This window comes from Petromyzon marinus, chromosome 18 (genome assembly GCF_048934315.1).
Source record: "Petromyzon marinus isolate PM22_M1 ecotype Great Lakes invasive population chromosome 18, UKy_Petmar_22M1.pri1.0, whole genome shotgun sequence".
Lineage (NCBI taxonomy): Eukaryota > Metazoa > Chordata > Hyperoartia > Petromyzontiformes > Petromyzontidae > Petromyzon > Petromyzon marinus.
Window position 1 is genome coordinate 3,370,261 of NC_133684.1, and position 16,682 is coordinate 3,386,942.

The 16,682-nt window shown below is 49.9% G+C and overlaps 1 protein-coding gene across 2 annotated transcripts in view; it reads right to left on the minus strand.

The window, feature by feature from the left end:
- The window catches only part of FLT1 (fms related receptor tyrosine kinase 1), an 81,596-nt gene that overhangs the window by 22,095 nt on the left and 42,819 nt on the right, over positions 1–16,682 (minus strand). For both annotated transcript variants that reach the window (XM_032956517.2, XM_032956518.2), the window contains exons 13-19: positions 14,923–15,312; positions 13,787–13,930; positions 11,406–11,537; positions 10,130–10,233; positions 7,398–7,533; positions 2,882–2,986; positions 865–978 (exon numbers count right to left, since the gene is read on the minus strand). In XM_032956517.2, coding sequence (XP_032812408.2) covers positions 865–978; positions 2,882–2,986; positions 7,398–7,533; positions 10,130–10,233; positions 11,406–11,537; positions 13,787–13,930; positions 14,923–15,312 — 1,125 coding nt within the window. The remainder of the gene's footprint in view (positions 1–864; positions 979–2,881; positions 2,987–7,397; positions 7,534–10,129; positions 10,234–11,405; positions 11,538–13,786; positions 13,931–14,922; positions 15,313–16,682) is intronic.

Genomic DNA, 16,682 nt, shown 5'->3' on the forward strand with positions numbered 1-16,682 from the left:
TATGTGTGTGTGCCGCTACATTGTGGGTTCTGGTGCGGTGTGTGCGTGTGTGTGTGTGGTACATTGTGGGTGCTGGTGCGGTGTGTGAGTGCGCGTGCGCGTGCGGTACATTGTGGGTGCTGGTGCGGTGTGTGCGTGTGTGTGTGGTACGTTGTGGGTGCTGGTGCGGTGTGTGAGTGTGTGCGTGCGGTACGTTGTGGGTGCTGGTGCGGTGTGTGAGTGTGTGTGTGCCACTACGTTGTGGGTGCTGGTGCGGTGTGTGAGTGTGTGTGTGTGGTACGTTGTGGGTGCTGGTGCGGTGTGTGAGTGTGTGCGTGCGGTACGTTGTGGGTGCTGGTGCGGTGTGTGCGTGTGTGTGTGGTACGTTGTGGGTGCTGGTGCGGTGTGTGAGTGTGTGCGTGCGGTACGTTGTGGGTGCTGGTGCGGTGTGTGCGTGTGTGTGTGTGGTACATTGTGGGTGCTGGTGCGGTGTGTGAGTGCGCGTGCGCGTGCGGTACATTGTGGGTGCTGGTGCGGTGTGTGCGTGTGTGTGTGGTACGTTGTGGGTGCTGGTGCGGTGTGTGAGTGTGTGCGTGCGGTACGTTGTGGGTGCTGGTGCGGTGTGTGAGTGTGTGTGTGCCACTACGTTGTGGGTGCTGGTGCGGTGTGTGAGTGTGTGTGTGTGGTACGTTGTGGGTGCTGGTGCGGTGTGTGAGTGTGTGCGTGCGGTACGTTGTGGGTGCTGGTGCGGTGTGTGCGTGTGTGTGTGGTACGTTGTGGGTGCTGGTGCGGTGTGTGAGTGTGTGCGTGCGGTACGTTGTGGGTGCTGGTGCGGTGTGTGCGTGTGTGCGTGCGGTACGTTGTGGGTGCTGGTGCGGTGTTCACCTCCGGGTTTGGTGCACGCGCCCAGCAGGTTCACCACGTTGAGGTGGTTGCCGATGTGGATGAGGATCTTCAGCTCTGACATGAGGGCATGGTATTCACTGGTGGTCGCCCCCTCTGGTGGGAAGGACACATTCGCGCACGGACAAAACAGAGACCATTCATCTCTTGGCACTGAATTCCCAAAGAAGCTCCGAGGGACCAGGGGCGAAACGTCGGACATCATGCTGAACAATACAAGGTACAACAGGAAAGCACAGCCGCACAAACCGATGCAGTATCAAGATAGAAATCAGAATTCACCCATACAGCCGTTTTTTTTATAAATCGCTGAAGCCAAGAGCTGCTAGCGAGCATCTTCTATTAGTGCTGGCACGGTGCGGAAACGTGTGGGGGCAGCACCATGTCCTGTCTCCCCAGTGCTTATGTACACACACAATGTACCAGGTACTCATTTCAGGCTGAGTGGACCCAGGGGAAGCCCAAGACGGATTTAGATAACTGCCACCGATGTTAGCCGTTGCCAAGAATGAAATTCGGTTTTTGCCGGATTCTTAGCGTAATGCACTAATCACTAAGCTACCGTTTTCTCTCTCCAAATACAAAGATCCCGTATAGTCTTAGCAGACTTTTCGGGCAAGTGCTATTAACGAGCATCCTAAATACACACGCAAGAGACACACGAACAAAGGCTCCCCGTGTAGCCTGCACAGTCTGTTGCGGCAAGACAGCACGACGTGCCACATTACTCTCCCACATAGTCATCTGCAAGTACCGTACCATCATTTTAACCAGGGCCTGACGCGTGCATTCCGGGTGAGAGTGCCAACGCATCGTTAGCACTTTTATCGACTTACGAAAACAGTTATTATCGTGCGCCTGAAACAAACGGCCCTGTCTATAGCTCTAGACATCTCTATAGTACAGCCTTCACGTGCTATAAAAAATGGATATTATAGAAATGTTTTCAAGCCACAGTGTTATTGACCACTGTCCTGAGTGTTTTGTCAATTGTGCTTGTGGATCACTGCCCAACGCAGCCTTCATAGGTGCTCGCTAACAGCACTCACCCCAATAGTCTATTACAGGCTATACAGGGGATCTTTGAAGGCTGCACCAACAGCATCATCAAATAAGTCCCTTAAATTAGGGTCACAAAATAACCGGGCCACATGAGTTGGATTTCCAACCAAGGCTACCACCGTTGGGTGGGTGATATCTAACCAGTCTCTGGGTATCTCCTTCACCAATCCACACTGACCGGCGTGGTGAAGTATGGTCAAACAACCTCCATGACTTGCCCTTTATCCAGCAGTGGATTGACAAAGAGATGTAAATTGTTCTTGTTAAAAAAAAACCTATGTCTGGAGTTCTTACATCTATCAGCTGCCCAGGCTATCTGATCCAGCCTTGCTGGCAATAGACACCAGAATGAGTCCACGCTATTGGGAACGAAAATATGTTATTTGCTTATTTCGTTTTAATTCTCCACTCCTTTATTCGCTCTTTATTATTCCAATGATGATAAAGATATGGGCGGGACACATTCTCAACCGCTGCTTATTTTAATACCGGCTTTCGAGTCATGGTGATGTGAGAAGAGGAAATGACCGCATGCAATAAGCCACTGTTGAATTAATGATATTTCAAAAGTTCACTCAAGGATTAGGGCAACCACTTTAAAAACGAAGCGGCCCATTAGGCTGCGCGTGTTATTGTTTCAATGAACATTTCACTTCACACAGACGCTTAATTCTGCAAAAATAACAACTCCATGAGGAATAAGGTTCTCTCATTGGGAATAATGATTTTCCTTTACAGTAATAGGTGGTTAAACGCCCCAGCATCTCAAAGCGTCTTGCAGCACATCTCATCTTAATCATATCATTTACGACTAATGCTCCCCCCCCCAACCCCCACGCCAGTAATTATCAGGGCGGCCTCCCGGCCTCAAACCGCAAACCTCGGCAACTCGTGGCCAAAAAAACCAAAACGGCGCCGCTGCCGTTTGCCGTCTCACCTTTGAGCATCTTGACGGCCACGGTGCGGCAGGTGGACGATTTGTCGATCCCGAACGCGGCCGCTTCCATCACCCTCCCGAAAGCGCCGCGGCCCAGCGTCTTCCCTGCAAGTGGGAGGAGAGTCATCGCTCCTCGAGGTCGCGACGCCAATCCCTCACGACCCCCCGCCGCCCCCCCCCCAACTCTCACGCTAAAAATGCGTCCAAGCGGCACGCAAAATCCGAAAACCGCAAAGAGCTTTGTTCATAAGCGCCGCTCGCGACCCGCCGCTCTCCGCGTTTGCGTTCACGTAAGCGCGTGCCAAATCGAGACGTGCCAAGATCCTGTACGTCACATTACGTATGTGTGCAGAACTTGTTTCGTGACCGTGCGTAGCCGACCGTGCTAATCGGCGGTGTAGAGGTGCGGGCAACCACATGCGGTGGCTCAGCCACATTAGGCGGTTGAACACGTACGTAGATCCACAGAGGCTCACACAGTAAAAAGAAATATAGCTTAGTGAGGCTCTACACGCTGATACCGTGGTAGTATGAATTTCTAAAAAGTCACCTGCTCTTGATGATAGCACTAACTCATGCCACAACGGCAAACACGCCATAACTATAACAGTAATATATAATACTCTTCATCATTGTCAGCCACGGATAATCCACTGGTGGATGAAGGCCTTCCCAAGCCGCCATCACCTCACGATCCTGCGATGCAACGATCCACCATCTCCTCGGTGGGCGTCCTCTCAGATGGGTTCCATTCCTTGGCTGCCACTCCATCACCATTCTTGACCATCGGCCATCGTCCCTTCTAACCACGTGTCCTGCCCGAGTCACCTTACTTTCAGTTATAACTTGGTCTTTACCCTGTGTACATATTCTTTGGGTCTTTCGGTAAAGCCACGTAGATAGAAAAATCATAAATAATTAAAAAAATCAAACATTTCACCTGATGACGATTGCTTGTGTTGCCATCGAAACGTCGTGATATTTTTTATTATTTGTTCTATCTACGTGGCTTTCCCGAAAGACCCAAAGAATATGAATTCCTGCAGTCACGAAAGCTTTAAGTCCAGTGTACATTCTTGAATCCATGTGTCCCTTTGTCTATCTCTCGATGTAATTGCAAGCATGCACCTGCCCACGCATCTTCGCACACTTTTGCGTTTTTGTTCCGTTGTAGTTTTGTCAACGACTAATCTTCTGAACCACCCTTCATAGCATGAAGTACGCACTGATTAAACGCTTTCTTGTGGAGGCACATTGTTAAGTCACTCTTCATGATCAAGTTCTGCATTCCAGAAGCAAAGGGCAAATGTCTACATTGACGTGAAATCCCAAAACATGCAAGAGCTTTGCTTTAAATACACTCCGCTATTCAATGTGCTTAGCCTTGGGTTCACATTAGCACATTCAACTTAAGTCATGCCAAGATTTTTGGTGCCAGATGAGATGGTTCAGTGGTTACCATGATGATCAATCTCAACACACACACGTAGATTCACACACACACACAAACATGAGCACTTAATGGAATTCTAAACACCGATGCCACGTGGTATGAAGCACGGAAGTCATACGTGCTCGATAATCACAATAACTTCTACCAAAACAGCTCAGCATATTTTTTTTATTTAAAGCTTTCCTGACTGCGGGGATTCATATAGCTCAGCATATCTTAAACCAAGACAATACAACACTCTTTTATTCTTAGCTCTTTCGGTAAAGTCACGTTGAAGGGAAACAATAAAATTGTATTGTTATATATATTTTATTATTTTATTGTTTCCCTTCAACGTGACTTTACCGAAAGAGCTAAGAATATGAATTACTGCAGTCACGAAAGCTTTAAATAAAAAAAAATGCAACACTCTTTATTTACCCAGTAAAGCCTCACTGAGTTATAAGTCTTTATTCAGGAGGATCCTGAATTGCGATGTTTGGCCAATTTGATTGAGCAGTGTTTGTCTTCAAGTGGAATGAAATTAGGGTAATCAAACATACGAGGGGCTGACACTCAAATCCCCCGCACAGATGAATTCAATAATCCGTTCACATCCTGCGATGTTCTGGCCACCGTACAGCCCAAGCCTACAACACTTAGCAAATAACCGTTCCAATCCAAGTATTGCCCAGGCTAAAACCTGCCGAGCCTCAAATATCTCATGAGATTAAGCGCATGCAGGGGAGATTTGGTCGTAGGCAAATTCAGAGACAATTTTTTCTTAAATCTTTCAGATATTTTCAATTAAATGAGATCCTCCATAATCAATGTACCGGGCAAAGTTCTTTGTGACACGACGCTGGCCACTCGACAAATAAAGCTCACGGCATTTCGCTCCCAAAAAAACGAAAACAAACCTGCAATTTGGCGAGTACGAGAATCCGGCCGGGGGAAAATTCACAAGTCGCCGTTCTCTGGGACAATTAATGAGCAGCAGAGACGCGCGTGGCGCCCCTCCCCACCCCCGAAGCTAGCGAGGATTTTCGTTATCTTCACAACGCTCTGCGGATTGCGTGGGAGTTCGACCGTCAAGGACTAGGCCGGGCGTACGGACCCCGCAGGCGACACCGCGCGCCCACGTTGTACGTGTGTACACGTACGTTGAATGCTTTCGCACCGTACGTAGCCAACCATGCTAATCGGAGGTCCGGGGAAAAACAACAAACTAAACTAAAAGAGCAGTTCGTTAACTGATTTTTGTTAACGCAGAGGCACGAGTTTGCACACGTGCGTTCGTTCGCATGCACACCTGTAATCGCGGTCTAGAACGCGATGTTTCTTCCCCGACAGTTTTTTTGTGTGTGTGTGTGTGGTTCTGCCATCAGGAGACTGCAGGGCTTAATTTCCAGCTGATTATTCTTTTCTTTTTTGCTGGTCGTGGAGTAGGCACGTGACAAGTTGCCACAGCCACAGCCACAGCGAGAAATAAACTGGATGTGGTGTGCCGGGAGCGGGAATATATATTTTTTTTCAGGTCGCCGACGGCGGACAGATCAAGCCACCGAAATTCAGCCCTGAGTGACGGCATTCACTCCACAGGTAGCTGTGGCTGTTGGTCTCGCCACATCAGGCCATACACGAGCAACGCATTACTTCCTTGGTTCCACCTGATTTCATAGGCAAACAGACGACACGATAATTGAAATCTGTCAATGACGGAGAAAAGCCCATGGCAACGAAGACATTAGCGCAAGGTCAGAAAACGAATAGATCGAACAAAAACGCACTTAGTTGTGCAAGAATTACACGGTCTCAAGGACACTCAGTTCTTTCGAGCTGGGGGTCTTCGTGTGTTATTAAGTCTGACTTACACAACGTTGGTTTAAATTTCAAACTTTGCCGTTCGAATGTTACTATTTGTGCCCTTGTGTTGTCGTGGCGTCATATGGCAGCGTGTTGCAATTGCGCAATTACCAACGCACTAAGCGACGCTATTTTTAGACTCATCAAAGCTAAATAGAGGATCTGTGCGTTCCTCTGCATGCAGACTCGCGTACGTGCGCGCGTGTGCGTGTGTGGCAGCTGGGCGTGATTCCGGCCACACCATCCCTCAGGGTCTCCGTGTATTATGGATACATGGGTACACGTGGGAATGATTATCTGTGCATGAGTGTGTATGTGTACGCACGTGTGTGTGTGTGTGCATCGCCAGTCATCTCAGTCGATCAAACCATGGCACCTGGGTCTGTCCCGTGAGCTCCTGCCAGTTGCGAGCCTTCGACACTTCACGTGGCCTCAAGGTGCACCTAGCCTGGCGCAAGCGCCGTGGTTTGTGACTGGTCGACAAACTAACTGCAATTGATTCCGGATCATGACTCACGTCCGTGGCAAGATATATCTGAATAATTCAGAGCCTCCTTTAGATGTATTCAGACTTAGACGAGTGTCTGGTGTGGCATAAAAACAAGGACACAGCTGTCTTGATCGGAGCTCACTAAGAGCACTTTCCCGAAGTTACTGTTACGGGGGGGATCTTTGTCTACGTCTTTTATTTTCCTGCGTGCACCAAGCCTGGTATAAGCTCTACAGTGATGTCACCGCCACGTGGTGGGGGGTGGCGGCTATTACCTTTGTCGTTGTTGCTGTGTGCGTTTGTGCGAAAAGAGCCGGTCTTCATGGGTGCCCGCTAACAGCACTGGCCCCCAATAGTCTGTTAAGGTTTACCCGGGAGATCTTTGTCTTTGCCTAGCCTGCGGACCTCGTGGCCTGCCTGCGTGGGCACGTGGGCGCGTGCGATCACGCCTGAATATCTGCAAATTTGCATGTTTTCTCTCTCTCTCACTCCGTGGTCGTGTGGATTTTTCTCCGGGTCCTCCGTTTTTCCCCCCCCCCTCCAAGATTACAATCAACATCACTGCACGTTTAGAGTGCTTGGCTCCCGTAAATATCCACACGATTGTAAGCCACTTCGTTGAGCTGTCATTAGCGATAGCCAGGCCGCTTCTGAAAAAAAGAGCAACGCAGCTCAGTGGGCCTTACCTGGTTTCAAACAAATAAATAAATATAGTTTATAGATCGTACCCAGCTTGAGCCGGTCGCGCGGGAACTCCCACTTGCTGGCGTCGTAGGGAAGGCGCTGGCATTGCTCGTCGAGTGGAACCTCGCCAGGGTCCATGATGATGGAGAGGTAGCCCGTCTTGATGTCCGCACTGCTGGGCTGCGGTCGACACGACGGTCACGTTACCGCTAAACACGTGGCCTTACCCAACAGGCCACACCTGGGTCAGTCATTTATAATGAATAAATAAATAACGTTCATGATAAAGGTTTTTGGGTTAGATCGCGTTATTTGTAAATGTGTCGTAACCCTCCACCACCCGACACGGCCAATCAGCAAAAAAAGTGTCACGTTGACAAAAGACAACTAGTTCACTACTTTAGCCCACCGGTGTGTTGAAGAGTGAATCCACAACATTTACAGTTTGAGTACGACGTTTCGCTGGTAATTACATCCAGCATCATCGGGCAATTCGCCAGAATTGCCCGTGGTGGAGGGTTACGACACATTTATTAATAACGCGATCTAACCCAAAAACCTTTATTATGAATAATATTGGTCGCGAAAGCCTACGTGTTAAACAAAATAAATAACGGTTAAGAGACGGATTCACATTTTGCCAAAACGAACTATAATTTTGATCAACTGTACCATAATTGACGTATGAATGTATGGTGAACATCTTTCGCACCGTACGTAGCCAACCGTGCTAACCGGAGGTGCAGGATCTTGCACGTTACTTGATAGGATAGGCGCACGGCGACATTACCCCTTATTGGTGGACTGGTGCCCACTTGCTTCCCGGTTGCTTTCACCCGAAACAGTTTTAGAGCCACCGGAACATTTACTGGCATGACTGTTGGGCTCCTATGCGCACAAAAGCATGCATTTGACAGATGAAAATCATTGATGGCGAGGTGTTGTGACATCAGTGGCACTGGTCGGGATGACCTCCTCGTTTCGCCTTCTGTGCTGGCGGCGCTGTGAATGCGTCGTTGTGACCTACGACCTATTTCTGCCACAAAGGAAACGATGGGGTCCACAAATTTCACAGATAATCTCCCTCGACGGGGCTTGGAGAGGATGTGCACCGATCGCAATCGACCGGCGCGCCGTCATTTGTCGCGGTTTCAAACGAGGGTTGATAAGAACGTACGGAGGAAATAACCAAGGAGTTTTACATAACCGAGCGCTTACAGAGCGCTGTAATTATATCACAAAAGGAAAATCACCGTGTGGGTTTTGGCTCCGCGGCAGACGCGCCATGCGTGAAAGCGGCTGCCTGCAGCCAGGGTCACCCTCACGTGAAATTCGTTATGACAGCTTCAAACAACAGCATAATGCAGCGCGCATCGGGACATATCAGAGCCGCCCTTTGTGCCGCTGTAATAACGAAGCTCGCGGTGAAAAAAACCATTAATTAATTTCCCCAAGTGGAGCAGAAAGAATTTGCGGGCGATTTGTGTGTTCTTTCTTTCTTCTGCGATGTCTTCCTGGATGCTGGCTCTTGGTGGGAGCCACCGCGACTCACAGCTCCCATGCCCTGTTGCCCACGCGCCTATTCATCGCGCTTTATACGCCACTTCATTTTAAGTTTATTTGATTGGATTTCGGAGAGCACGGTTTATATCCGTATTAATTCGTCCCGTTTTATGACCTTGTAAAAAATGTTTATCCCGTCGGACCGCTTCTCCAACTGAGATGTACGTAACATTGCCACAAATCGCCAAACAAGAAATTTTGTTTGTCTTTGTTTACTTTCGGCTCTCACAAAAGCACGTTCGACCGTGTGCGTCAAACGGATAGCTTTTAATCGCTCTGCTCGCTCGTTTATTTTCAAGCCAAACATGGAGCGACTTTGTTCCTGCCACGGTTTGTTTGCCACCGAGTCTTGTCGCAAAATTGGGCAAAGCATAGATCAGCGGCAAGCGCTGAGAAACTTGTAACCTGGACGGAGAGTCTTTGTTGCCGAGGTAGCATTTGTCTCTCCGACTGTCCATCCGTCCGTCTGTCGGGTTGGCTTGGCAGGGGCTGGTGGTGTACATTCACCATGGCGCAAAGGGCTCTCATGCATTTTTGAATGCCACGTTCTTTGCCCAATTTTACAGCCCTTTGTCAATCCACGGATGTATGAGGGCCCTCCACACGCCATGTCAGTTGTGAATGTTCTTTACCATACTTCACCACCTTGGTCGGTGGCAGGTTCCTAAAAGTGAGAGCCCAGGACCGGTTCAGATATTACTCGCCACTGATGTTAGCCGTTGGCTGGGAATCGAACTCAGGTCACCTGGCTCACAGTACTAGCCACTGCTCCATCGCTCCACACTCCCCACCCCCCCCCCCCCCCCCCTTAGCTCAATATGCCTCTTCGAATAAATATCTAACTAAGGGGTGGAAATCAAGTTCACTCACGCGGCCTGCTCAGCTCATCATCCCACCGAGGTCAATAAAATAAGTACCACTCTTTGGAGAAGTCACCAGCAGTTATATTATGGAAAGACACGCTCTCGCCATAGGAATGAGGAATTTCCACCACTCGCTCAGTTATACACGGGGGGTGGGCACCGCCTCGATGTTCATTTGAGCAAGTGGCGGATTTTGACTTTGGCGCGTCACAGATGAAACACTTGGCTGTGCAAGCTCAAAGCGCTCGCGTGAAACAGCAAAGGAGTTTACGGCGGTGCTGATGATGAAGCGCAATCGAAGGTGAACTCGAGTTTTGGCCAGTGGAGCTGTATGGCCACGCTCGGCTTACCTGCCTGACCCTGCGGATGAAGAGGATCAGCAGCAGCCACAGCAGAATGCCGATCACGCCGGTGCACAGCAGGATTATGGTCATGTTCGACTGGTCGGACAAACCTGTGGGTCAAAAAAGAATAAAAGAGATAATTATTTTCCAAATGGCCAAGCACGCATTTGTCATAAATTGTCAGCTGATAAGGGAGGCAATAAGAAGTGGTTTGTTATATCATTGTGAAGGTCTTTCTCCGTGCTTTGTTTGGACTAACAAAGGCAGGAAAGGGCTTGTCCAGCTGTTGCAGAGTCAGGCAAACCTCGGATGAGAAAAACACCGGTTAGGAAGACGTGGATAGTGATGGTTGGGAAAGAGACATGTCCGTGATATAAATATTCATACTTTCAGGGTCAAGTGGTTATTGCGATGCCCCGTATTTCTTGCAGGTTATAAAATGTGAGAAGTGAATTGACTCACTGTCGGCGTGCATTTTATTTTGACATTAATTACAAGCTTACTGTGGCCAAACAGGTTTAATACCACACCATCATAAGCTGAATGATTGCATTGTGGGATAGAATGTGTAATTATTTCAAAGCTGTCAATGAAAGACTTGGACGGCACAGCACGAGTAAGTAAGTTTATCACCAACAAGGGCTTAATTTCTCACGGAATAATGTTCAGGTTGCAGGTTACATCACTTGATTATTAGCCATTGCCATGGCATGAGATATACTGGATGTGGTGTGCTGGGTGCGAAAATGTTTGATGGGTTGCCAAGCTGGACCGACCCGACTCAAACGAAGCTCTATCATCACCCATCTGTGCGGAGTTTTAAGTGTATATCACTCCAACAAGTGGCCAAACATCCCAGGCTAATATTCACTCTAATAATTATTATATGTTGTAGGGGATATTGCCTTGGTGTAACGGTCAGAAAACTGGACTTCAATCCAGAGGTCGCTGCTTTGTTTTCTCCGCCGGTTCAGGTGCCTCTATGGAATGGGAACGTTTCTTGAGTCCCTTCGCCTATTTCCACCCAGCAGTGTAAACGGACACAACACTGTTACTCGATTTGTAGATCGCGCCTGGTGGGGTAAAGGGTGGGTCGGCCAAAATAGCCACTCGATGAAGCTCTCCGGAAGGCTCTTTAGCGGAGGCCCTTTCGCCAGCAGTGGCGTGAGCGGGAATTTGCAGGACTTTAAACCACCTCTACCTCGTACAATGACGCATTGTGAATGGTTTGCGAAATATATGCGCGTGACGCGTGCGTGTGTCGTTCTGTCCGTGCACTGACCGTGCACGCTGACGATGGTGGAGGTGGATTTCTCTCCAAGGCGGTTGGAGGCGTAGCACATGTACACTCCCGAGTCCTCCTCCTTCACGCGGTCGATGCTGAGCACGCTCCCCGACTCGCTCAGCCTCACCGCTACGGGGGACACAAGGGGGGGGGGGAGCAATGGGGGACACAGGGGGCCACGAAGACAGGGAGAACACGAGAGGGCACGGGGGACACAGTGAGACACTTCGGGTTGTGACCGTGAGGGGAAACACCATTTGACAAGTTAGGGATGGGGGGCTGAATTATTCCATTGTGGGGGGTACGCGGGAGAAGAGGAGGGGAGGGCAGGAGAGGGGTGGGACGAAAGGGGATGGGGCCCAGGGTGGAGCTGACTCAATAACATGCATCATCTCTCTTTGATTGCAAGGCGGGCAGCATGAGCTGTAGCCGAGAGGATAGGATACCAGGCAGCTTCCTTGAATGTGCGGAGGTCATGAGCTCAGGTTATATTGTTCTTCCTTTTTCAAGTCATCCCTAGGCTAGCCGGCTGCAGCAACACTCCATTAAGCAACTCTGTCTTTTTCCGCTTACAGAGAGGGAAAAAAGTATTTGATCCCCTGCTGATTTTGTACGTTTGCCCACTGACAAAGAAAGTATCAGTCTATAATTTTAATGGTAGGTTTATTTGAACAGTGAGAGACAGAATAACAACAAAAAAATCCAGAAAAACGCATGTCAAAAATGTTATAAATTGATTTGCATTTTAATGAGGGAAACAAGTATTTGACCCCTCTGCAAAACATGACTTAGTACTTGGTGGCAAAACCCTTGTTGGCAATCACAGAGGTCAGACGTTTCTTGTAGTTGGCCACCAGGTTTGCACACATCTCAGGAGGGATTGTGTCCCACTCCTCTTTGCAGATCTTCTCCAAGTCATTAAGGTTTCGAGGCTGACGTTTGGCAACTCGAACCTTCAGCTCCCTCCACAGATTTTCTATGGTATTAAGGTCTGGAGACTGGCTAGGCCACTCCAGGACCTTAATGTGCTTCTTCCTCAGCCACTCCTTTGTTGCCTTGGCCGTGTGTTTTGGGTCATTGTCATGCTGGAATACCCATCCACGACCCATTTTCAATGCCCTGGCTGAGGGAAGGAGGTTCTCACCCAAGATTTGACGGTACATGGCCCCGTCCATCGTCCCTTTGATGCGGTGAAGCTGTCCTGTCCCCTTAGCAGAAAAACACCCCCAAAGCATAATGTTTCCACCTCCATGTTTGACGGTGGGGATGGTGTTCTTGGGGTCATAGGCAGCATTCCTCCTCCTCCAAACACGGCGAGTTGAGTTGATGCCAAAGAGCTCCATTTTGGTCTCATCTGACCACAACACTTTCACCCAGTTGTTCTCTGAATCATTTAGATGTTCATTGGCAAACTTCAGACGGGCATGTATATGTGCTTTCTTGAGCAGGGGGACCTTGCGGGCGCTGCAGGATTTCAGTCCTTCACGGCGTAATGTGTTACCAATTGTTTTCTTGGTGACTATGGTCCCAGCTGCCTTGAGATCATTGACAAGATCCTCCCGTGTAGTTCTGGGTTGATTCCTCACTGTTCTCATGATCATTACAACTCCACGACGTGAGATCTTGCATGGAGCCCCAGCCCGAGGGAGATTGACAGTTCTTTTGTGTTTCTTCCATTTGCGAATAATCGCACCAATCTGATTGATTGATTGCTTCTGTGGACAGGTGTCTTTTATATAGGTAACAAGCTGAGATTAGGAGCACTCCCTTTAAGAGTGTGCTCCTAATCTCAGCTCGTTACCTGTATAAAAGACACCTGGGAGCCAGAAATCTTTCTGATTGAGAGGGGGTCAAATACTTATTTCCCTCATTAAAATGCAAATCAATTTATAACATTTTTGACATGCGTTTTTCTGTATTTTTTTGTTGTTATTCTGTCTCTCACTGTTCAAATAAACCTACCATTAAAATTATTGACTGATCATTTCTTTGTCAGTGGGCAAACGTACAAAATCAGCAGGGGATCAAATACTTGTTTCCCTCACTGTACTTAATCCACGGTGAAGTATGGCTGCATGTGGGCAACGACATCATATTGCATGACCTGTGGCGACATGTTGCCTACCACTTCAAAACCGCCTGCAAACGATATTTATCCGTCGCTGCAATAGGGATCTTAGCCGCATTAATTGGGTCCTCGAGGGAAAGAGTTTTGGCCTGGCAACAAGGCTGTTTCTGATATTCCTACCGTGTGCGCGTTTACGTGTGGTGCCTGCCAAAGCGACGAGGCAGTGGCCATTCGCCGCTGAGTAAGGAAGAAGGCTCCGCGATCCAGGCCCCCTGCGATTTGCCGGGGCGGCGTCGCGCTCCGCCCTTACCGGTGCCCGGCGTGAGGGGGCGGCCGTCCTTGAACCAGGTGATGGTGGGACGCGGCCGGCCGGACGCACTGCACTCGAGACGCAGCGAGTCGCTCACGTTCAGCGCCATGGCCGACAGGTTGCGCAGGTTCACCGGCTCCTGGGCTGCGGCGCGCGGGGACAGGTCGCGGGCGCGCGCGCCAGGGACGTCGTGAGCGCTCGCTCGTTGGCGACCGGTCGAACGCACGTGGCAAGACGAGAGCGACAAAGGTGGCTTCGCCGCAACCCCCCCACCCACCCATCCACCCCCCCCCCCCCCCCGTACGCTGGGTTTTACGATGCGAATTTTTGCTGTGAACAATTCCGGTGGATTCCCTTCCCTTTTTTTTGCTGGGGGGTGGGATAATTATCTTTCTCTTACCGCTGGCTGCGGACGGCGAGACGAGAGCACACGTAGCCGCTGTGAGTCTCATACGGCTGGTATGCTGCCTCACCTGTTTCATTGAGCAATTTGATTTTTCTTTTTTAAATTTAAAAATACAGAGTTAAAAAATATTGATGTAAATACCTACAGACCTATGCAACTAAACAGTTTATTTTTAATTTTATTTTACCAGGTAAGGCCCCCTGAGCTACGTAGCTCTTTTTCAGAAGCCACCTGGCCACAAATGATGGCTCAACGAAGCGGTTTACAAATGGGAATTTATCGCAGCCAAATGTTCTAAACGAGTGTTCTAAACGTGGAGGAGAAAACCCAGAGAACCCGGATAAAAATCCACGCGACCACGGCGAGAACTTGCAAACTCCAAATATACAGGCATTCATGCATGCCAGCGAGGTAGTTACCATCTCGCCACCACGGCGGCCAATCTTAAATAGAATTGCAATTGTATTTTGCATGTTTTTCTCACTTTCAGTGCATTACCATCAAATACAAGTACAGTAAATAAGACATTACATTAATCCTCGTGGTGTCTATCAAACTGCTAACGAATTCAGTTGCAATGCGATCGCTGCAACCGAGTTTTGAAGACGCGAACCATAATCCTGCTGTGCACCGGCGCGATCGGCGTTTTGCCGTGGCCGCCGTTCTTCCTCTCCACGCGCAAGGTCGAGCGGGTAAGCCGGGTGTGCACGGGCGCGCAGCACGAACACACCTTGCAGCTCCACGGTGACGTTGCGGCGGTGCCAGCGGCCCGAGCGGCTCTGCGCCAGGCACGCGTAGTTCCCGGCGTGCGCCCGCAGGGCCCCGGGGATGGAGAGGCGCGCCAGGGTGCTGTACGTCCCGTCCGTCGCCTCGGCGGCGCGAGCGTACGCGCATCCCGCGCTCTCCGCCGCGCCCACCGGAGCCGCGGCCGGCAGGTTCCAGCCGGAGCCGTCGAGCGGCGGGAAGGGGGAAGGGGCCGGCGCCGGCGAGCCGACGCTCGGGCAGAGCCAGCCGACGTTGCCGTAGAGGAACTTGTTGGCGCGGCACTCCAGCGTCAGGTTGTCGCCCTCGATGGCGGAGCTGTCGGCGGAGAGGCGGGCTTCCAGGCCGCCCGGCACGTCTGCGTGGGGAAGAGTTTGCCGTGAGGAATGATTTGGTCGCGACACCGCGTGGGTTGTCTCGTGGTTTGAGCCGTGACAGCTCCGTCGGGGGGAGGGAGGGGGTCGCCGTTGACAAAAAGGGCTTCTCAGCTCCCCGCGCCTGACCACAAATAAACTGGCCGCTGTGTTTTTTCGGGTTGCGCCCCGAGACGTCTGAAGTTTCGCTCCCAGCGCAATGGAAGCGGAAATTTAATTTATTTAGGTCTCGAGAAAACCTCCCTCCCCCCCCCCCCCGTACGTGGAGTGCACAGCTAAGGCATCGCGCCGAAACAGATGGTGATACAACCCCAAAAACACATCGCAATTTGTACCGAGATTGCACTGACAATGGCTATAGAATTAGGAGTCCACTTAACCACGGATTATTTTTTACGTGCAAGAAATTATTTGTAGTCAAGCATGCCACGTAGAGCCCATCACCCTGATTATTATTATCATATAACCACTACTACATACTTTCACATAGGAATAAGAGCCAAAATTGTCTCGTTCAAAACCACTTTTCCAAAACAGACGTTTGTTATCGCGCGAGCTCAGCGGGATGATTGTTCAAAGGGAAAAGGTGCGGGGTGGTGGTGGTGAAACGACCGCTGGCTCCGAGTGCAACAGCAACAAAAACACACACACACACACCCTGCAGCCTCCCACACCGCAATTCCCTCCCCCGGCCCCCATCCGAAAAGATCATCATGAGTCATCGGTAATTGCCATTGCTTATGCACAGCATGCACATGGTCTCACAAGCTCGGCAGGGATGGAGACTGCCTGAGAATAGCGGGCGATGATGCTGTCAGGGCTTGGAGCCGCAATGCGGCCAGAAGGTGGCAGTGCAGCAATGGATTACTTGAATCTGGATGTGCGGAGTTTCGATTGTTGCCGCCTGAACTATGCGAGGGTATTCTCCGGGTTCTCTGGTTTACTGCCACATTGAGCCACTCAGGAACGGTGTTGGCGAAACACACCAATGCAGGACTCTCCTGCGATATAATCTTTGAGATTCTTTGATGCTTTTCCTGGGCAAATAATTAATTGTCATAATTATTTTGCGAATGGTGGCATTTTTCTGGATAATCGTTTTGGTTCCCCCACGTTAAACAAAACACTCCCTTCATATGGAATTTCCCAACCATCCCATTTCATAACCCTGCACAAACACGCGTCTTGAGACTCAGTGAGGCTTTCCTGGGTAAATAAAGGTCATTATAAGGGTTGCTATTAGTCATATCAATGACATCAAATTTAGGGCACAATGGCTGGAAGAGACACATGACTCATGCCGACGCCACTTCGGCTGCCCACTCGCGCCCGGCATTCACAATCGTCACGTTCC